This window comes from Mustelus asterias, chromosome 10, assembly GCF_964213995.1.
Source record: "Mustelus asterias chromosome 10, sMusAst1.hap1.1, whole genome shotgun sequence".
Lineage (NCBI taxonomy): Eukaryota > Metazoa > Chordata > Chondrichthyes > Carcharhiniformes > Triakidae > Mustelus > Mustelus asterias.
Window position 1 is genome coordinate 114,942,173 of NC_135810.1, and position 23,455 is coordinate 114,965,627.

At 50.1% G+C, this 23,455-nt stretch overlaps 1 protein-coding gene and 1 non-coding gene across 10 annotated transcripts in view; one reads left to right on the top strand and one right to left on the bottom strand.

Moving 5' to 3' along the window:
• gyg2 (glycogenin 2) overlaps nt 1–23,455 on the top strand; it is a 121,529-nt gene that overhangs the window by 67,614 nt on the left and 30,460 nt on the right. For 3 of the 9 annotated variants that reach the window (XM_078222494.1, XM_078222498.1, XM_078222499.1), the window contains exons 7-8: nt 371–562; nt 8,055–8,162. In XM_078222494.1, the coding sequence (XP_078078620.1) occupies nt 371–562; nt 8,055–8,162 (300 nt within the window). Of the gene's footprint in view, nt 1–370; nt 563–8,054; nt 8,163–22,994; nt 23,109–23,455 lie in introns of all 9 variants that reach the window. The other 6 variants (XM_078222496.1, XM_078222497.1, XM_078222500.1 and 3 more) reach the window with 3 other exon arrangements.
• LOC144500133 (U2 spliceosomal RNA) lies at nt 13,265–13,453 on the bottom strand. The gene has a single exon (XR_013498928.1). It is a non-coding gene; the product is annotated as a U2 spliceosomal RNA (small nuclear RNA).

Genomic DNA, 23,455 nt, shown 5'->3' on the forward strand with positions numbered 1-23,455 from the left:
TCTCATTCCTGTACTCTGTCTCGTCATTGGTTGAGATCCGACCCGCTACGGTGATGTCATCAGCAAACTTGGATGTCAATCATGTCCTGGCTCTCGACTCTCTCATTCACATATCCGTCAGGCATTTGCGGGATGACACTCCACAGGAATTTCGCACCATGCCAACTCAAGCGACGTCACCACTATCACTCTCTCACACTCTCTCTTTCTATCTCACGCACTCCTTCACATCTCTATCCAGGCGCCTATCTTGTGTAGCTCATGTCCTCCTCCCGTGCATGCTGCACTCTCCACCCTCGCAAGGCAGGAATCCTTATCCTCAGCCTTGCTATGTGTCCTGTTCACACGCTCTCCATTTGTCTTCTTGCAGGTTCAGCACAAGAAGGCGAGGTCCCCGACCAGGGATGGGGTGGCCGAAATCCAAACCTTCACTCCCTATGAACAGTATGCTGTTGCGCTGGCCAGTGAGGACCAAGGCCGTGGCAATGGCGATGGTGAGGTCAGCAATGCCACACACCCAATGGAAGACCCTGCCCCAGCTCACCCCTCAGGAGACCGCACCGTGAGTCCTCATTGTGGTATCTTCGAGTTGCCTGACATGCACTAATCTACCTTCTTTCGTAGGCCCCTCTGGAAGGCACCTATGAAAGCAGCAAGTCAGGCCCTCGCCTCCAGTCCCAAGGACAGCTCAGATGAGAAAGCAGAAGGTAGCATCATAGAAGACCCATCACAGCGCTCACCCCATGCCCTCCGCCAGTGCAGCTGCATGCACTCTGCTGGGACCTGGTTCCAAAGCAGTCTCAGGGTCACGATCGGATGAGCAGAGCACAGTCCCATGCACAGCAGATGGAGGCAGGGACGTCCGAGGAACATTGTTGGCACTCAGAGGACTGCGGAGTCCGAGTCTGATAACGAGCCTCCGGACTGGACCCTAACTCGGTTTATGGAGCTTCAGCGAAAGTCTGCGGAATATCAAAAAGGGATGGTAGCTACTTCCACAGATTGCAATGGCGGATCCGTCTGCGTTCAGCGTGAAGGTCTTGGCCATGGCATGCCATCGCGCTGAAGTCAACATGGAGACCTTGGTCTAGGATAAATGTATTGGTGCGGGGGCCACATTCCATCACTGCAACCCTTGATGGTCTTAATCAGTGTCAACGTGAGAGGAGGGCAGGGCGACCCGACCTCACTCCAGCTGCGCCTTTTCCTCAAGGAGTCAGCCAGGCATCCGCAGGGAAGAAGACCAGCAGCTGGACACCCCAGGGCCATCTGACCCGGTGACTCTGGGCATGCCCCGCTGACCCCAGTGACCCTCTTCCTGTGACCCCATCACCTCCAGGTCCACAGGCTGAGGAGGGCGAAACTGCTCCACAGCAGGAGACTTGAAGCAGGCCAGGGCCCTCCAGGTCTCTGCCCTCCAAAGGACACCCCCCAAATTTGTCATAGACAGCAGGGCGTGGCAGTCAGAAGTCTACCTCCACCTCTGCTGTGAATGCTGGACGAGCACCAAGAAATGGCAGGAGTGATAAAAATATTCTGGAATGTTAGGGACACGACGGAGGCACGGGTGTTGACAACTTGTATATAATTTTCACCAATGTAAATAGAATCACACCCATTTCATGTGTCTTGTGAATATGTTCTCTTTAGCGGTGTTGTCAATCAATGTGACACCACCAACCCTCCTACCATATTGGTCTATCTTGTCTGCTTCCCATGCCACCACAGTGATGCAGCATCTAAAATAGAAAGTGTGCTGGTGGAAGGCACCTCATTCAGAGGACTGGGTGATCTCCAAATGAATTAAGATGTATGGAATGCCCCATGTTGCCTTGGCCCGGATGGTGACTTTTCCGGATCACCTTTAAGGTGACACAGGATGGGTTGTCCCATTGATGGAGATGGATATCTGAGGAGCTTGGTCAGGCTGAAAGCAGCCAGTCTGCTGAGGATTCTAGAGCAGCTCCTGCCTCTGCTAGGCTGCTGTAGTGAGCGGGACGCTGGCGACGTGCTAGAAGAGGTAGCGCCTTCTAAGCTCCGAGGCCAGGACACCCTTCTCCAAGTAGCACCTCACCTGAGCAAGGACACTCGCTGCTGAGGCTTCTTCATCTTTCATAGGATCAGGACATTGCTTCACCGAATGTGCCAGTATTGAGTCTCAGGCTGAAATGCGAGGTCGCAATGAGTGGGATGGCAGCGCGCATAACCGACAGGATACAAGGTACAAGTCGTATCTTCCTCCTGATACCTGAGCACCAGGAGGGCCTCAGATGTATACCTGCACCATCTGGCTCATGCCAAGGCCCCTTCCCTTGCAGCCTTGGCGTCCTAGACTTTGTTGTCCTCAATCCTTTGAATGTCCTCCTCTTTGGAGGAGTTGTGCAGCTCCTCCATGTCAACATCTGGCAAGCTCGCGCTGCCCCCACTCCGTTCCCCCCTCCGGCAGCGCCAGGTTATGCAGCGCGCAGCAAGCCATGATGATGTGTGAGACCCTTGAGGGAGTATACCGGAGTACTCCGCCAGACCTATCGCGGCATTGGAATTGCATCTTCAAAACCCCAGTGGCGTGTTAGAGTAGTTGGAATGATCATTATATCTTCACTCAGCAGGACCTTATGGACCACTGCACCGGTGTCATCAGCGGGTACCTTTGTCACTGAGGAGGGGAGAGGGGTGGGCCTGGACGGGATGCTCTTTTCGGTGAGTCGGCGCAGACTCGATGGGCTGGATGGCCTCCTCCAGCACTGCGGGGATTTTAGGAGACAACCCTGGACTCGAAACGTCAGCTCTTTTCTCTCCTTACAGATGCTGCCAGACCTGTTGAGATTTTACAGCATTTTCTCGTTTGGTTCCTGGATTCTGTATGGTTCCTCAAAGAAATCCGGGATCTGCAATCTATTCGAGATGTGGGAGTTGTGGGAGCTTCCTGGGAATCTCGCGTACGACTTGTTTCTTGTGGTCACAGAGTGGAAGGAAGTCTGTCCACCTGATGTGGGAGTGCCTGTGGCCAGGGAGCTTTTATAGACAGAAAGGGCCCCAACCTTGAAATTTTAATAGCCATTTCCGACCACGCTGATAAAATTTACTGGCGTCGTTTTGCACGTGACTCACTTGAGCTGCTTATGGGGAGGGAGGGCCAGAAAAATCAGGAAGAAACATGCGCGCTGCGCTGTTAAGAACCACATAGAAACTAGAAGCAGGAGGCTGCCACTTGGCCCTTCGAGCCTGCTCCCCCAAGTCAGGGATTTCTGTCGTTTTGCTGGTTACTATTATCTCTCCTTCAAAATGAATGGTTATTTCATCCTTTAAAGAACAGGATATCCTGCTCCACTGATAATCTATGGACTGCAGCGATTCAAGAAGGCAGCTCCCCACCACCACCTCAAGGGCAACTATGGATGGGCAATAAATGCTGGCCGGCCAGCGATGCCCATGTCCCATGAATGAATAAAAAAAACACCCATCACTAAAAAGTAGTGACACGGGTCAGAAATAGTATTTTTTTTAAAATGCAGACCAAGCACTGGCATTTGTGTCGGGAGGGAAGGAATCGAAACGCAGGAAATGACCGTGTATTAGATTAGTTCATTTATTAAGTGTCACAAGTAGGCTTGCGTTAACACTGCAATGAAGTTACTGTGAAAGTCCCCTAGACATTGCGGCGCCTGTTCAGGTACATTGAGGGAGAATTTTGGGTACACTGAGGGAGAATTTAGCATGGCCAATGCACCTAACCAGCATGTCTTTCGGACTGTGGGAGGAAACTCACGCAGACACTGGGAGAACGTGCAAACTCCACACAGGCAGTGACCCACGCTGGGTATTGAACCCGGGTCCCTGGCGCTGTGAGGCAGCAGTGCTGACCACTGTGCCACTGCATATTAAATTTGAGAGGTTACGCGATGCCGGGTTCTCGTCATATAATCCTTACAGGGCAGAAGGATGCCATTCGGCCCATTGAGTCCGCGCCGATAATCCCACCCAGGCCCCATCCCCGCAACCCCACATATTTACCCTACTAATCCCTTTTATCTACGCATCGCGGGACACACTAAGGGGCAATTTAGCATGGCCAATGCACCTAACCCGCACATCATTGGACTGTGGGAGGAAACCGGAGCGCCCCGAGGAAACCCACGCAGACACTGGGAGAACGTGCAAACTCCACACAGACAGTGACCCAAACCAGGAATCAAGCCCAGGTCCCTCCCTGGCGCTGTGAGGCAGCAGTGCTAACCACTGTGCCACCCTAAAAGTCCAACAGGTTTATTTGAAATCACAAGCTTTCAGAGCGCTGCTCCTTTATCGGGTGAAGTCACCTGTTGGACTATAACCTGGTGTCGTGTGACCCCTCATCTTGCCCACCCCAATCCAACACCGGCATCTCCACATCATGTATATTAAATTTGTATTCGAACGCAATTGGGATACTGAGCAGAGCGCTGGTCTCTAAATTATGGAAATAATAATAGATATATTTTATTTGATTATTCGTCACAAATGCTCTCGGGGTGAGGTGCGGGAGAGGGTTGCTTGGCTTGCTTTAAACAAAATCTCCCTTTTTGTAATCTGTTTGCAAGTTAGCTTGTTGCCGAGATGTCTCCGTGCAGTCAGGATGATGGATACATTGGGAATGGGAGGGACCAGCTGTTCCTCCGGAGGACCAACCTCATTCCTCCGGAGGACCAGCTGCACTCCTCCTGTGCCAAAGAGCGGAGCCCGGAGGAGTTGGTGGAAAACCGCAGTCCGTGATTGTGGGATTTCGTCTGTCCCTCCCTGCTTTCCCCACCCCCCCCCCCCCCCCCCCCCACCCGCCCCAACACCATCCACTGCCGGTTACACGGTCTGCCGCATGCCCCAAGACATCGCCAAGGTAAAGCCGTCTGCCGGTGGGGGCCCCGCTGTAAGGCCGGCTATAAAACCACGGTGCTGGGGGAGGGGAGGTTTAATTTCGAGTTACCCGCGGTTATGAGACAGCCCGGGGTCTCCCAGAGTGGAATTGGGGGGGGGGGGTGCTGGAGGTTTGCTGCGGGTACTAGTAACCAACGCCAGGGCGGAATTGTCCTGTTTTGCCCGTTATCAGAATCCTAGCAGGTGGGACGGAAAGTCCGGCGGACCATGCAAAGGTCCGTTGACCTCGGGTGAGAATTTAGGGGCTTTGGGGCCGTGCTTGGCCGGAAAATCCCGCCCCTAAAGTTCAGAGCAGGTTGGGCAGCGTTTGTAGAGAGGGAAGATGCGGTCCAAAGATGTGTAGGTGAGGTGGATTGGCCGCAGTAAATACGCGGGGTTACGGGGATGGGGCTGGGATAGGGCCAAGGTAAGATGCTCTGTCGGAAAGTCGGTGCAAACTCGATGGGCTGAATGGCCGCCTTCTCCACTGTGGGGATTCTATGAAGAACAGGGTCAAGTTTCCCCAGCTGAGCAGGACTTTTCTTCACAGGCTGCCACGTCTGTAAGGTTTCCCAGTTCCAGCAAATGGTCACCAACCAGGATTTACAATCGTATAATCGCTACAGTGCAAGAGAGGCCATTCAGCCCATCACGCCTGTACTGACCCTCTGAGTAAATATCTTACCAAGGTAAGTATCCTACCCAGGCCCTCTTCTCCCACACCACCCCCCGCCCCATCCCCCCCATCCCCTCCTCATCCCCCCCCTCATCCCCCCCCATCCCTGTAACCCCACACATTTACCATGGCTAATCCACCAAACCTTTTTTAAAGTTTAAAGTTTATTTCTTAGTGTCACAGGCAAGCTGACATTAACACCGCATTGAAGTCACTGTGAAAATCCCCTAGTTGCCACACTCCGGAGCCTGTTTGGGTACACTGAGGGAGAATGTAGCATGGCCAATGCATGTCTTTTGGACTGTGGGAGGAAACCGGAGCACGCGGAGGAAAACCTACGCAGACACGGGGAAAATATGCAGACTCTGCACAGACAGTGACCCAAGCCGGGAATCGAACCCCGGAACATGGTGCTGTGAAGTAGCAGTGCTAGCCACTGTCCCACTGTGCCACTTTACACATCTATGGACACTAAGGGGCAGTTCAGCACGACCAATCCACCTAACCCACACATCTTTGGACTGTAGGAGGAAACTGGAGCACCCGCAGGAAACCCATGTCGACATGGGGAGAATATGCAGACTCTGCTCAGACAGTGACCTGAGGCCGGAATTGAACCCGGGTCCCTGGCGCTGTGAGGCAGCAGTGCTGACCACTGTGCCACCGTACCACACCTTGGCCCAGACCGTCCAGTCAGTGGCAATGCTGAGGATCTCGCCACTGACTGTGGAGGTAACTGCATCCCTGGAGCTGGGCCTGGTGCAGTTGCAGCAGCGCTGATTCAGGGCCGCTAGAGCAGTGAGTGAGTGTGGGGTGGCGGCAGTGCAGAAGGACACGCTCCCTCCCCTCTTACCACATCAGCTGCCCAATTCAGGCAAGTGTTGAAAGCTCTTGGAGGGTTTCTGATGAGTGGGTGAATGAGTGAGTCAGTCGGTTAGTGAGTGGGCTTTGATTGCATGTTTAAGTTTCATTTGAGATTTGCTTTTTGTTTCGGGCAGTATCCCTTTATGGGGCTGCCCCTTTAATTGGTCCGTCTGTTTATTTGATTCAGTTTAATTGATTATTTGATTTATTCAAAATAGGAGTAAGTGGGTGAGCGAGAGGAGAGTGAATGGTTGGGGCTGGGTGGTCAGGCCATGGTGGGGGGTGGGTAGCAGTGGTCTTGTATTCAGGGCAGAAGAGAGCAACTGGATCCTGCAATCCCTACGGTGCAGAAGGAGGCCATTCAGCCCATCGAGTCTACACCAGCAACAATCCCACCCAGGTCCTATCCCTGCAACCCCATGTATTTACCCTAGCTAGTCCCCCGACACTAAGGGACAATAGTATGTCCAATCCACCGAACCCACACATCTTTGGACTGTGGTGAACAATCAGGTTGGGCAGAGTCTGGTCGTGGGGATATCAGGCAGACAGGTCTGTGGACAGGGGGTGAAGGGAATGGGCAGTCAAAGAGAGGTTGGGTAGTCATAAAAGGTGGGGGAGGATGGGGTGAGCTATGCAGTGTCAGCTAGAGAAGAATGCTGTGACGGGGGGGCGGGGGGCGGGCAGGCAGTCGAATTGAGAGTGGCCGTACACTTAGGCGGGTGGGTTGTTGGTTTGGGGGGATGTCAGTGTAGATCAGGCACTTGGATAGGGAAGTTAGTTCAGGGTGGGGGAGAATCCAGTGAGAGGTCAGGTATTTGGCTCAGGCTGGCGGAGTTGTTGTGTGGGTTGGCAGTCGGATTGATGTTCGAGGGGTGTCAAATCGGAGTGTTGGCCCAAACGGGGTTGGTGTGGGGTGGGGGGGTGGGGAGGGGAGAGAAGTGGGATGGTGTTCAGGTCGTGGGAGGAGTGGGCAGTCGGGTCAGGGAGTTTGGATCGTTGAGTCCAGGGCATCAGGTAGTCAGGACGAGGGTGTGATTGGGAGTGGTTGGAGTGGTGGGTTGTGCACTGTAGTTAAACACTGAGTCACACCGGTAAATAAACAGTGGGACAATACTGAGGTAAGTATACAGTAAGGATTGTGTATCTAGCACAAGTTCTCCAGCATGTCTCCGTGGTGAAGACATTTCTGTAGTGTCCTCGGCAACACGAATCAGCCCAGCTTCAGCCCTGGGATGGCATGGTGGCACAGTGGTTAGCACTGCTGTCTCACAACGCCAGGGATTCGGGTTCAATTCCAGCCTTGGGTCACTGTGTGTGTGGAGTTTGCACATTCTCCCCGTGTCTGCGTGGGTTTCCTCCAGGTGCTCCGGTTTCCTCCCACAGTCTGAAAGACATGCTGGTTAGATGCATTGGCCATGCTAAATTCTCCCTCAGTGTACCCGAACAGGCCCTAAAATGCATCAGTGATGGATGTTTTTTATCCTCTTGTCAGTGGAGGCTGTTACCTTCCACTCGAGGGGAGCAGACGCTAGGAACCAGCTGCTGTAAATATATTTGTCCCCTTTTCTTTCTCTTTGCAAATTGAACCATTGACTGATATTTCTTCTCTCTCTCTGTGCAGCATCAAGCAGGAGATCTCCAGGTCAGCATGAGGCGCCAGGAAGAAGCTGTTGCGCATGAGAAACCCATCAAGAGCCTGGAGCCAGAGGTCCCTCCCCCGAGTGTTGAAGTAAGCACATTTATTTATTTTGTTCCATGAACTTTCCCCTCCCACTCGATGAATGAGCTTTACAGGAAAATCAACCAGGCATGACTCTGCGGAGGGTGTGTGGTGATGGAGGAACGGTGGTGAAAGAGTGAGAGAGGGAAGTTGATGATGGTTAAGGCTTTCTTTATGGTCTTCTTTCCCCATGATGTGGAGATGCCGGCGTTGGACTGGGGTGGGCACAGTAAGAAGTCTCACAACACCAGGTTAAAGTCCAACAGGTTTATTTGGTAGCACACGCCACAAGCATTCAAGCTTGTTGAAGGAGCAGCGCTCTGAAAGCTAGTGGCTTGTGCTACCAAATAAACCTGTTGGACTTTAACCTGGTGTTGTGAGACTTCTCACTCTTCTTTCCCCATGCAGGCGCTGTGAAAGTAAAACCGGGCCTTGTCAAAATTGCACATTCTCTTCATTGCCATTCCGATGGAAAGCACTCAAGATTTGAGAGGCCACAGGCTTTGGGATAGAAGTTGAGTGGGTTTATTCAGCCAGTTGGACGAGGGGTGTATGAAGCGAGGCCCTGGTGGGGAACACTCAGCTATGTTTACCTCATGCCACAGTGAGAAACTGGGTAAATCAGCTGGAGTGGCCCCTTTACCATGGGGAGACATGTTGCCGTGAGGATAGGATTGGCTCGCTCTGATATTTGTTGTCCCCCCTGTGTTCGGGCAGCGTGTTAACATACACCACCTCTGCTCAGGTACACACGTTGACCACCTGCTGAGATACTGGAGTATCCTGGCACTGTGGCCATGCCCTTCCCGGTCTTTGTAATCTCCTCGAGCCCCGACACACCTCCAATCTTCCATTGACCACTCCATTCCTGACCACCATGTTTTCAATTGCCTAGGCCCTGAACTCTGGAATTCCCCCCAAAAGTCCCCTCCACTTCGCTACCTCGCTCTGTTCTCTTTTTAAAATGCTCCTTCAACTCTACCTCCTTGACCAAGCTTTTGGTTGTCTACCGTAACATCATTGCAAGGCCCGTTGTAGAGTTCTTTGTTTGAAGTACCTTTTTTGAGATGCTTTATTATGAGAAAGGTGCTATATAAATGCAATTTGCTGCTGTTGTTTGCTCTGGTGTTGGGGTGGGGGGGCAGGGGGAGGAGGAGGAGGAGGAATGTTCTTTTGTTTCGGAAAGTGAAATAATCAATCAAACATCCACTTGAAAAGCTTCAAGAGAAACTCGAATGTGTTTTCAGGGGAGTGTGGGGTTAGGGATCTGGTGAGACATTGATCAGGTGGGATTTGTTAGGGTACAGATTTGTTCTGATCTTGAGACATTTTGAGGTTCAGTTAACAAGCCTTCTGAGTATCGTTTTAAAGTTGCAATAAAGAAAGCCAATGATTGGTCAGTTTATGAATCAATGGGGCGGCACGGTAGCACAGTGGTTAGCACTGCTGCTTCACAGCTCCAGGGACCTGGGTTCGATTCCCGGCTTGGGTCACTGTCTGTGTGGAGTTTGCACATTCTTCCTGTGTCTGCGTGGGTTTCCTCCGGGTGCTCCGGTTTCCTCCCACAGTCCAAAGATGTGCGGGTTAGGTTGATTGGCCATGCTAAATTGCCCCTTAGTGTTCCAGGATCCGTAGGTTAGAGGGATTAGCGGGTAAATATGTGGGGATAGGGCCTGGGTGGGATTGTGGTCGGTGCAGACTCGATGGGCCGAATGGCCTCTTTCTGGACTGTAGGGTTTCTATGAATATTTGGCTTCGTCTGTTGCTGATTTTTTTGTTTATATCCAATTTAATCCAATCAAAGTCCAATTCAAAGTCTCAGCAAGCGAGAGACATTCCAGATCCAAGCTGACAAGCCAGGCTCACCACTTACCTGTCTTGGGTTTGATCGTCATGATGTGGAGATGCCGGCGTTGGACTGGGGTAAACACAGTAAGAAGTTTAACAACACCAGGTTAAAGTCCAACAGGTTTATTTGGTAGCAAAAGCCACACAAGCTTTCGAGGCTCTGAGCCCCTTCTTCAGGTGAGTGGGAATTCTGTTCACAAACAGAACTTATAAGACACAGACTCAATTTACATGAATAATGGTTGGAATGCGAATACTTACAACTAATCCAGTCTTTAAGAAACAAAACAATGGGAGTGGAGAGAGCATCAAGACAGGATAAAAAGATGTGTATTGTCTCCAGACAAGACAGCCAGTGAAACTCTGCAGGTCCACGCAACTGTGGGAGTTACAAATAGTGTGACATAAATTCTGATTCTAGGATCGCATGATAAAGACTCAGGAGGAAAAAAGCAGAAATATTTATGTGAAATAGTGTGACATAAACCCAATATCCCGGTTGAGGCCGTCCTTGTGTGTGCGGAACCTGGCTATCAGTTTCTGCTCCGCGACTCTGCGCTGTCGTGTGTCGCGAAGGCCGCCTTGGAGAACGCTTACCCGAATATCAGAGGCCGAATGCCCGTGACCGCTGAAGTGCTCCCCAACAGGAAGAGAACAGTCTTGCCTGGTGATTGTCGAGCGGTGTTCATTCATCCGTTGTCGCAGCGTCTGCATAGTTTCCCCAATGTACCATGCCTCGGGACATCCTTTCTTGCAGCGTATCAGGTAGACAACGTTGGCCGAGTTGCAAGAGTATGTACCGTGTACCTGGTGGATGGTGTTCTCACGTGAGATGATGGCATCTGTGTCGATGATCCGGCACGTCTTGCAGAGGTTGCTGTGGCAGGGTTGTGTGGTGTCTTGGTCACTGTTCTCCTGAAGGCTGGGTAGTTTGCTGCGGACAATGGTCTGTTTGAGGTTGTGCGGTTGTTTGAAGGCAAGAAGTGGGGGTGTGGGGATGGCCTTGGCGAGATGTTCGTCTTCATCAATGACATGTTGAAGGCTCCGGAGGAGATGCCGTAGCTTCTCCGCTCCGGGGAAGTACTGGACAACGAAGGGTACTCTGTCCACTGTGTCCCGTGTTTGTCTTCTGAGGAGGTCGGTGCGGTTTTTCGCTGTGGCGCGTTGGAACTGTTGATCAATGAGTCTAGCGCCATATCCTGTTCTTATGAGGGCATCTTTCAGCGTCTGGAGGTGTCTGTTGCGATCCTCCTCATCCGAGCAGATCCTGTGTATACGGAGGGCTTGTCCGTAGGGGATGGCTTCTTTAACGTGTTTAGGGTGGAAGCTGGAGAAGTGGAGCATCGTGAGGTTATCCGTGGGCTTGCGGTACAGTGAGGTGCTGAGGTGACCGTCCTTAATGGAGATGCGCGTGTCCAAGAATGCAACCGATTCCGGAGAGTAGTCTATGGTGAGCCTGATGCACACATGGAGCAGTTGAACCAGGAGCGCTCCTCGTCACAATGGATGTCTCAGCACTCTACACCAGCATCCCCCATGACGATGGCATTGCTGCAACGGCCTCAGTGCTCAGCGCCAACAACTGCCAGTTTCCAGATGCAATTTTACATCTCATCCGCTTCATCCTGGACCACAATATCTTCACCTTCAACAACCAGTTCTTCATCCAGACACACGGAACAGCCATGGGGACCAAATTTGCACCTCAATATGCCAACATCTTCATGCACAGGTTCGAACAAGACTTCTTCACCGCACGGGACCTTCAACCGGTGCTATACACTAGATACATCGATGACATTTTCTTCCTTTGGACTCATGGTGAACAATCACTGAAACAACTCTATGATGACATCAACAAGTTCCATCCCACCATCAGGCTCACCATAGACTACTCTCCGGAATCGGTTGCATTCTTGGACACGCGCATCTCCATTAAGGACGGTCACCTCAGCACCTCACTGTACCGCAAGCCCACGGATAACCTCACGATGCTCCACTTCTCCAGCTTCCACCCTAAACACGTTAAAGAAGCCATCCCCTACGGACAAGCCCTCCGTATACACAGGATCTGCTCGGATGAGGAGGATCGCAACAGACACCTCCAGACGCTGAAAGATGCCCTCATAAGAACAGGATATGGCGCTAGACTCATTGATCAACAGTTCCAACGCGCCACAGCGAAAAACCGCACCGACCTCCTCAGAAGACAAACACGGGACACAGTGGACAGAGTACCCTTCGTTGTCCAGTACTTCCCCGGAGCGGAGAAGCTACGGCATCTCCTCCGGAGCCTTCAACATGTCATTGATGAAGACGAACATCTCGCCAAGGCCATCCCCACACCCCCACTTCTTGCCTTCAAACAACCGCACAACCTCAAACAGACCATTGTCCGCAGCAAACTACCCAGCCTTCAGGAGAACAGTGACCAAGACACCACACAACCCTGCCACAGCAACCTCTGCAAGACGTGCCGGATCATCGACACAGATGCCATCATCTCACGTGAGAACACCATCCACCAGGTACACGGTACATACTCTTGCAACTCGGCCAACGTTGTCTACCTGATACGCTGCAAGAAAGGATGTCCCGAGGCATGGTACATTGGGGAAACTATGCAGACGCTGCGACAACGGATGAATGAACACCGCTCGACAATCACCAGGCAAGACTGTTCTCTTCCTGTTGGGGAGCACTTCAGCGGTCACGGGCATTCGGCCTCTGATATTCGGGTAAGCGTTCTCCAAGGCGGCCTTCGCGACACACGACAGCGCAGAGTCGCGGAGCAGAAACTGATAGCCAGGTTCCGCACACACAAGGACGGCCTCAACCGGGATATTGGGTTTATGTCACACTATTTCACATAAATATTTCTGCTTTTTTCCTCCTGAGTCTTTATCATGCGATCCTAGAATCAGAATTTATGTCACACTATTTGTAACTCCCACAGTTGCGTGGACCTGCAGAGTTTCACTGGCTGTCTTGTCTGGAGACAATACACATCTTTTTATCCTGTCTTGATGCTCTCTCCACTCCCATTGTTTTGTTTCTTAAAGACTGGATTAGTTGTAAGTATTCGCATTCCAACCATTATTCATGTAAATTGAGTCTGTGTCTTATAAGTTCTGTTTGTGAACAGAATTCCCACTCACCTGAAGAAGGGGCTCAGAGCCTCGAAAGCTTGTGTGGCTTTTGCTACCAAATAAACCTGTTGGACTTTAACCTGGTGTTGTTAAACTTCTTATTGGGTTTGATCTACATGACCCAAGCTGATTGGAGGCATTGCACCTCCAAGGCTTGATCTCATTTGCATCTTTGCCAAAAGGCCTCGATGCTGCTTTTAAAAAAAATAGCTTCAAATGAAGCCTCCGTGTAACCTCATGATTTCAACCAAGTGCAGGATGCCAAAACTACACTTGATCTTAGCCAAAAGGCCGTGAAGAAACAGTCTTCAACTGTTGCTGTTCCTTTAAGAAAGGTTACTCATGGATGTTTGCTACGACATAGCTTTGAGCTCCGTGGGAGGACGCTGAGCTCTGTGCTCTTCTACACTAGTCTAGGCAATGAAACCACTCCAAAGCTCAGACAAGCACCCAACTCTGTTGCTCGAATCAGCAGCTTGCCTGAGGGTCTCCAGTTGTGCCCCTGCCTTTGGTAGAATGTGGATAAGCATCAGCTGGCACTCCAAGCAGAGCACTGGGGTCCTCTTCGAGACCTAAACAACGCAGTGTCTCTCAATGACGAATTGACAGCAGAGCCAGATATTCCCCGAGTATTCGGTTTGTGCTAAATACACCCAATCCAGTCTCATCCTGATAAATATTTCGGAGAATAATTAGGACAGTCAATACAATGTTAGCTTTCATTGCAAGGAGGATGGAGTATAGAATTAGGATAGCTTAAAGCAAAATACTGCGGATGCTGGAATCTGAAACAAAAACAGAAAATGCTGGAAAATCTCACCATCTGTGGGCAGGGAATAGAGCCAGTGTTTCGAGTCTGGGTGACCCCCTCATTGACACCCAGAAATACACCTGACTTTGGGATGGCTGTCCGCGGCCTGTTGTGTTCCACTGGACTCTAACACAAGCAGATCAGCTGTTAAGTAGAAATGATGTGGTGATGCCAGTGCTGGACTGGGTTGGGCACAGTAAGTAGTCTCACACCAGGTAAAGTCCCAACAGGTTTATTTGGAATGACGAGCTTTCGGAGCGCCACTCACCTGATGAAGGAGCAGCGCTCCAAAAGCTCGTGATTCACCAACTTTTACAGATGAACCATGGAAAGCATTCTTTCTGGTTGTATCACAGCTTGGTATGGCTCCTGCTCTGCCCAGGACCGCAAGGAACTGCAAAATGTCATGAATGTAGCCCAATCCATCACACAAACCAGCCTCCCATCCATTGACTCTGTCTACACTTCCCGCTGCCTCGGCAAAGCAGCCAGCATAATTAAGGACCCCATGCACCCCGGACATTCTCTCTTCCACCTTCTTCCGTCGGGAAAAAGATACAAAAGTCTGAGGTCACGTACCAACCGACTCAAGAACAGCTTCTTCCCTGCTGCTGTCAGACTTTTGAATGGACCTACCTTGCATTAAGTTGATCTTTCTCTACACCCTAGCTATAACTGTAACATTACATTCTGCACTCTCTCCTTTCCTTCTCTACGAACGGTATGCTTTTGTCTGTATAGTGCGCAAGAAACAATACTTACTGTAAATACATGTGACAATAAATCAAATCAACCTGTTGGACTTTAGCCTGGCGTTGTGAGACTTCTTACTTAAGTAGAAAGACAGGCTTTGTCTCTGTATATTGGGTCTAAAATGTGTAAAAGCACAGAGCTGCAAAGTTGAACGTTTGCTGTGCTCCAGGCTGCGATTGCGGGATTCTGAAGTCATTTTTGCCTCTTTTCCTGCAGGAAGTTTTTTGTAGCTGGAACAGAAATGTATAGCAAGGGCTCCCTCTACTGGAGTAATTTATCAGGCAGTAGGAATTGCTCCCCATGCACTTCCCTCGTAACTGAAACTTTGTGGAAACCTTAGTGCCATGTAGGAACTTTCTTTTCCTGTTTGCCAGTCAGAAAGCCTAACATTAAGTTGATTTACGCTGAAACAAGGTTTATTTCTTAAAGTCATAGACTCTGCTTCCGTTACCCTGGTCTTGTGGGCAGACTCCCAGGTCGTTGCTGCTCACTGCTAATATAAAAATCTTCCTCAGAGGGCAGTAGAAAACTGGGAACCGCCTGGAGGTTCCCCTCCAAGTCACTCATCACCCTGACTTGGAAATATGTCGCCGTTCCTTCACTGTCACTGGGTCAAAATCCTGGAATTCCCTCCCTAATAGCACATAGAGTCATAGAGGTTTACAGCATGGAACCAGGCCCTTCGGCCCAACTTGTCCGTGCCGTCCATTTTTTTTAAACCACTAAGTCCCAATTGCCCGCATTTGGCCCATATCCCTCTATACCCATCGTACCCATGTAACTATCTAAATGCTTTTTAAAAGCAAGATTGTACCCGCCTCTGCTACTACCTCTGGCAGCTTGTTCCAGACACTCACCACCCTCTGTGTGAAAGAATTGCCCCTCTGGATCCTTTTGTATCTCTCCCCTCTCAACTTCAACCTATGCCCTCTAGTTATAGACTCCCAGCAACTGCAGCCTGAAGCACAGCAAATGTTTAGACACAGTTTTAGCGCTGTGGGTGTGCCTACACCACATGGCAACTCACCACCACCTTCTGAAATGCAATTGGGGATGGGTAGTAAATGCTGGCCTAGCCAGCGATGCCCACATCCCATAAAATACATCCTCCTGCATCTCTTGCCTAAAACCTCACATCTGTGTTACTTGGTGCTTTTACCATCAGTTAATGGGAAGAGGTTGGAATCTACCTATCAAATCTTCCCTCAATCTCCTTTGCTCCAACTTTATTAGTGTCACAAGTAGGCTGACATTAACACTACAACGAAGTTATTATGAAAATCCCCCAGTCGCCACACTCCGGCGCCTGTTCGGGTACACTGAGGGAGAATATAGCATGGCCAATGCATCTAACCAGCATGTCTTTCGGGCTGTGGGAGGAAACCGGAGCACCCGGGGGAAACTCACGCAGACACGGGGAGAACGTGCAAACTTCACACAGTCAGAGACCCTAGCTGGGAATCAAACACAGGTCTCTGATGCTGTGAGGTAGCAGTGCTAACCACTGTGCCACCCACGTGGCACATCCAAGGAGGACAACCCTAGCTTCTCCAGCCTGTAATCTTGCCACTGACATCCCTCATCCCTGGAACCATTCTGGTAAATCTCCATTTCACACACTCTCAAGGACTCTCACATCTTTTCGAAAGTACGGCGACCAGATGAATACGGGCCGAACCATAGTTTTATAAAGGCTCAGCGTTACTTTCCCTGCTTATGTACTCGATGTCTCTACTTAAGAACTCAAAGATCCCATTTGTTTTGCTAACCGCGCTGTCATAGAAACATAGAAGATAGGAGCAGGAGGAGGCCATTTGGCCCTTCGAGCCTGCTCCGCCATTCATCACGATCATGGCTGATCGTCCAACTCAATAGCCTAATCCTGCTTTCTCCCCATAATCTTTGATCCCATTTGCCCCAAGTGCTATATCCAGCTGCCTCTTGAATACATTCAATGTTTTGGCATCAACTACTTCCTGTGGTAATGAATTCCACAGGCTCACCACTCTTTGGGTGAAGAAATGTCTCCTCATCTCTGTCCTAAATGGGCTACCCCGAATCCTCAGACTGTGACCCCTGGTTCTGGACTCTCCCACCATTGGAAACACCCTCTCAATATATCCTGCTGCCTTCAAGGATCAATGCACAAGCACGCTCAGATCCCTCTGCCCCTGTCCAGCCTCTGGAACAGCACCATTTAAATCTGTATAGGTTCTCCCTACCCCTTCTGCCGAAAGACATCACCTCACACTTCTCTGTATTAAATTCTATCTGCCCATTCTGGCTAGCTTATATCATAGAAATCATAGAAACCCTACAGTGCAGAAGGAGGCCATTCGGCCCATCGAGTCTGCACCGACCACAATCCCACCCAGGCTCTACCCCCACATATTTACCCGCTAATCCCTCTAACCTACGCATCCCGAGACTCTAAGGGGCAATTTTTAACCTGGCCAATCAACCTAACCCGCACGTCTTTGGACTGTGGGAGGAAACCGGAGCACCCGGAGGAAACCCACGCAGACACGAGGAGAATGTGCAAACTCTACACAGACAGTGACCCGAGCCGGGAATCGAACCCGGGACCCTGGAGCTGTGAAGCAGCAGTGCTAACCACTGTGCTACCGTGCCGCCCCTGTGTCCTGTTACCCTTGATTCTGTACATCCTCTCCGTTTGCCACACCCAAGTCTGCTATGATCGGAAAATATTGAAATGCAGCCCTGGGGAACGGGATAGGACTGGGCACAGCCTGAAAAGTAGCCATTGTCCACAACTTGCTGTTTCCTGTCCTTAAGCCAATTATTTTATCCGGATTGACACCTGAGTTGGAATTTTAATTGAGGAAGATCAGAACTCTGAAGGATTTTGGGTGGAATTTAGCCCTGGTGCCACAGAGGAAGACCTGTAACCAGTTTTCTCACATGGCACAACAGAGTGCTGACATCGAGGGTTAGGTGAGGTTTTCCTTTCCCTGCCTTATGTCACCCTCCACTGCCACTGGCATTTACCACAAATAAATTTGTCTCCTTTCTGGAACTTTATCCTCCTTCCCATTGTAGAGTTTCATACAATCTCTACAGCGCAGAAGGAGGCCATTTGGCCCATCGAGCCTGCACTGACCACAATCACACCCGGGTACTATCCCCATAACCCCATGTATTTACCCTACTAATCCCCTGACACTAAGGGGTAATTTAGCGCGACCAATCAACGTAACCCGCACATCTTTGGAGTAGGCCAGACCAGGGAAGGACGGCAGATTTCCTTCCCTAAAGGACATTAGTGAACCAGATGGGTTTTTCCCGACAGTCCAAAATGGTTTAATGGTTATCAGTAGATTCTTAATTTTTTACCGAATTCTAATTCCACCATCTGCCGTGGTGGGATTTGAACCCAGGTCCCCAGAACATTAGTCGGGATTCTGGCGATAATACCATTAGGTGGCTCAAACCTGAGCTGAGCTTATCTTCGTCAGAGGGCGGCACGGTAGCACAGTGGTTAGCACTGCTGCTTCACAGCTCCAGGGTCCCAGGTTCGATTCCCAGCTCGGGTCACTGTCTGTGTGGAGTTTGCACATTCTCCTTGTGTCTGCGTGGGTTTCCTCCGGGTGCTCCGGTTTCCTCCCACAGTCCAAAGATGTGTGGGTTAGGTTGATTGGCCAGGTTAAAAATTGCCCCTTAGAGTCCTGGGATGTGTAGGTTAGAGGGATTAGCGGGTAAATATGTGGGTGTAGGGCCTGGGTGGGATTGTGGTCGGTGCAGACTCGATGGGCCGAATGGCCTCCTTCTGCACTGTAGGGTTTCTATGAGTTCTATGGGCGGAAACCGGAGCTCCCGGAGGAAACCCACGCAGACACGGGGAGAATATGCAAACTCCACCCAAGCCAGGGTTCGAACCCGGGTCACTGGCGCTGTGAGGCAGCAGCGCTGCCCCAGCTGTACCACTTTGCCACCCCCACTGTGCCGTCATGATCTGCCTTTTCTTATCAGGGTTTTGCTGTGTGTCATTTTACCTAATGTGGAGGTGCCGGCGTTGGACTGGGGTGAACACAGTAAGAGTTTTAATAACACCAGGTTAAAGTCCAACAGGTTTATTTGGTAGCAAATACCATTAGCTTTCGGAGCACTGCTCCTTCGTCAGATGGTGTGGATATCCACTCCATCTGATGAAGGAGCAGCGCTCTGAAAGCTAATGGCATTTGCTACCAAATAAACCTGTTGGACTTTAACCTGGTGTTGTTAAAACTCTCATGAGACACAGGCAGAGTCTCCTTGGGCACTGCGTCTCAAAGCCGATGATGTACTTCTGAGCTGCCACCTGAAGAAGTGGACGTCTGATCCTCCCTTGAGCACGTTTACAAGGACCTGGCCTTCTGATTAATGAAGAACAGCTTCCTGTGGGACTGCACACCCACCCACACCTTGGGTCAGTCCCTTAAACCAACCAGTTCATTCTGCCTGGAGTCAACTCTAATGCAGCTCTGTGCTATAGTCCCAGCAGCTCAGGTTTGAGCCGCCTAATGGTATTATCGCTGGGCTATTAATCCAGAATCTCGACTAATGTTCTGGGGACCTGGGTTCAAATCCCACCACGGCAGATGGTGGAATTAGAATTCGGTAAAAAATTAAGAATCTACTGATGACCATGAAACCATTGTGGATTGTCGGAAAAAACCCATCTGGTTCACTAATGTCCTTCAGGGAAGGAAATCTGCCGTCCTTCCCTGGTCTGGCCTACATGTGACTCCAGAGCCACAGCAATGTGGTTGACTCTCAACTGCCCTCCAAGGGTAACTAGGGATGGACAATAAATGTTGGACAATAAACACCCATGTCCCATGAATGAATTAAAAAAGCCACGGTGAGCGGTGGGATATAAAGTGCATTTCAAAGGCAGCACTAAGCTGTGCTGGAATCGGAGGGGTTTCAATTTGTTGAACAGACTTTTTAATGAGCCTGGTTACCTCCCTGCCACAAGCAGGCTGTGTGAGCCCATTGCCCCCTTCCTACCCTCCAATTAATTGTGAGAGAGTTCGTTTAGCTGCTGGCGGACTGATGTGCATCTTCTCCTGTGACTTATACCGCCTGGCTGCCACAGTTAAATACTTTTGATTTGATTTATTATTGTCACATGTATTAGTATACAGTGAAAAGTATTGTTTCTGGCGCGCTACACAGACAAAACATACCGTTCATAGAGAAGGAAACGAGAGAGTGTAGAATGTAGTGTTACAGTCATAGCTAGGGTGTAGAGAAAGATCAACTTAATGCAAGGTAAGTCCATTCAAAAGTCTGATAGCAGCAGGGAAGAAGCTGTTCTTGAGTCGGTTGGTACGTGACCTCAGACTTTTGTATCTTTTTCCCGATGGAAGAAAGTGGAAGAGGGAATGTGGGGTCCTTGATTATGCTGGCTGCTTTGCCGAGACAGCGGGAAGTGTAGACGGAGTCAATGGATGGAAGACTGGTTTGCGTGATGGATTGGGCTACATTCACGACCTTTTGTAGTTTTTTGCGGTCTTGGGCAGAATGGAATTTAATCAAATCCTTGACTAAGTTCCATTCTTTTGTGGCTGCAATTGGTGCCATATACGGTCAACTGCCCAGTAAACCCGTGAGCTCTATCTTTATGCTATCTGCTCCTTAATCTAATTTTTAACCCTAAACAGGCTTGGGAGAGGAGCGAAGGAGTTCCTACTGCTTTACTGGCAGCTTTCCCAGATCCACCTATCTTGCATATTGTTTTGGATGAGATTTCAAAATGGCAACTCCAGTAACCTGACCTCTCCTCTCCACGATGATTTCAGAAAGTATTTGTTTTTGATGCCTGAGTCAGTGCCAGAACATTGGGGGTGGTGGCAGGGCTGTGTGTGGGGGGTCGGGGTTGAGTTGATTCTGCAATGTTCCAGCCATTAACCCCCTGAATGACTCATTCTCCATCTTGATGAGATAGGAAGACATATCTCCATGCCACCACTGTTCTAGCAGACTTTCTATCTCCACTGGAGAGGCGGCCTGATAGAAATGTACATGTCACGGCCAGGAGAACCCTTCAAAGTTGCTATCAATATTGTCAGGTGTGCAAGGCCAGACAGCGACATGGCTGAGATGTATTACACATTGACCAGTTTTTAGGAAGTTCCAGTTGCAATGCCACACACCAGGTCTCGCCGTCCATCATCGACTGGCTTCCAAAATGATTATCCTATTTATAGATGAGCACCTGGAGAAATCTCGCTGCTAAACCACGTTCAGCACTACATCTAGTGGTATTCCTACCATTCTGATTTACAGCTTTTTCGACTTAGCAACGACCAGGTCAAACTGCTCACATGGACTCTGGGTCTGCAGACGTTCCTGTGATGTGTGAGATACAAAGCACCTCGACATTACAACATTGAATGTATTCAAGAGGCGGCTGGATATAGCGCTTGGGGTGAATGGGATCAAAGGTTATGGGGAGAAAGCAGGATTAGGCTAATGAGTTGGATGATCGGCCATGATCGTAATGAATGGTGGAGCAGGCTCGAAGGGCCGAATGACCTCCTCCTGCTCCTATTTTCTATGTTTCTATATTACAGCCCTCCAACATGTTTGAAGGTGGGGTGCTTGTAAAATGCAGCACATTACCTGTTAGCTGCCTACCCGTCAGCCCCGTCTCTGGGGACGATGAAAGCATCAATTGGTCCACTTACCTTAGGCCTTTTGGGGCCCTTAAGTAGCTAGCTAATGGTTACTGAAATATCTCATCCCACCACTACCATTATATTACCCACACCAGGTGGGCAACCAGCAGCTTTTCCTGCCAAGCCAGGGGTAATTTGGAACTACCTTATGCCCAAGGCACCCCCGGTCCGTACAATGTTATATCTCCCCTTTTACCACCCTCCACTCCTGGCCTCTCAAACTGGCACCCCCATCTCCCTAACCCCCTTAGCTAGGGCCTGCTAGCCAGGATTACCGTGGATGCTGGAACCTGAAACCAAAAGAGAAAATACTGGAAAATCTCAGCAGGTCTGGCAGCATCTGTAAGGAGAGAAAAGAGCTGACGTTTCGAGTCCAGGTGACCCTTTGTCAAAGCTAAAAGGCATAGAAAGTGGGAGATATTTATACTGCAGGGTGAGGGAATGAAAGATGAGTCTTAGCCACAGAAACCAGGGGAAAGGCTGCTAATGGCAGCCCATAGAGAGAATAGAAGGTGTGAATGGCCAAACGGCAGAGAAGCTGAAATCAGAGGGTAAGCTGTGACAGATGTAGATGTGGGGGGAGAGAGGTAAAATTTAGAAAAAGGGGGAAAGGGAAGCGAAAGGGGAGATAAAGTGGGGGAGGGGGAAGAAAAATGAAGAAAGACAATAAAGAAATAAAACGTAGAGAATAGTAAAATATTGAATAAAATGTAAACAAAGGGGTCGAGGTGGGGTAGAGCTAATCATCTGAAGTTGTTAAGCCAGGCCTCGCCGATACCCTGGACTTACCTGAAGTCCAGCTTCCATCACCTCTTCCGGGGCTGCCTGTGGTCCCAACAGGGGCCAACACTCAAGATTGGCACTGCTGAGACTACAGAGCTGCTCATCCCACTGTCTCAGAGGGTGGCACGGTGGCGCAGTGGTTAGCACTGCTGCCTCACAGCGCCAGGGACCCGGGTTCGATTCTGACCTCGGGTCACTGTCTGTGTGGAGTTTGCACTTTCTCCCCGTGTCTGCGTGGGTTTCCTCCGGGTGCTCCGGTTTCCTCCCACAGTCCAGAAATGTGCGGGTTAGGTTGATTGACCACGCTAAATTGACCCTAGTGTCAGGGGATTAGCTGGGGTAAATGAGAGTTACGGGAATCGGGCCCGGGTGGGATTGTGGTCGGTGCAGACTCGATGGGTTGAATGGCCTCCTTCTGCACGAGGGAATCTATGATCTTTGGAGTGTGGGAGGAAACCGGAACACCCGGAGGAAACCCACGCAGACACGGAGGGGGGGGGGGGGGGGGGAAACGTGCAGACTGCACACAGTCACCTGAGGCCAGAATTGAATCCAGGTCCCTGGTGCTGAGAGGCAGCAGTGCTAACCACTGCGCCACCGTGCGCTGTTATTTGATGCTTTATACTACAAGGCAAAAGAGAATTTTATTTAACTGCAAAACATTAGCCGAGGTTCCAGCGCCTCGGGAGACCCTATGTCTTTGTTGAACACTGTAGCATCGGTACGGGATGTCTTTATATATTGAGATATTTAGAATTGGCGGTCAGTGTGAATTGGGCTCATACCTGATGTTGTTTTTCCATTTTTCTAACAGCAAGTAACTGTGCGCCGGCACGGATACTTCTATGTGCCTCGACCTGGGCAAATTGCAGAGCCAGTTCCCAAAATATTTATTCAGCTGCCTGACTCGAATCTACCTGTTGAACTGGTATATCACCTTTGTATCAGAGTAGATAAAATCTTAACTATACAACAGTCACTTGGTTTAACTCGATCAGCGTGGTAATTTTAAGGTACAGGTACGGTAGAATAATGGCTGCCTAGCTGGCCTAGTAATTCACAGACTTGGACTGGATTGTCCAGCGAAGGTGAGTTCGAATCCCGCCGTGCTCCCTTTACGGCTTGTGTTCCGTTAATTTAAAAGAGGAAAAAAAAACATTGGTTATCGATAGAAGCGACGAGGAAGCTGTCAGGATTGTTGGGGGAAAATCCGATGGGAATGAGACATGCCAACCCGTCGGTGACGCCGGTGTGGTTAATTCTTTAAAGTAAAGT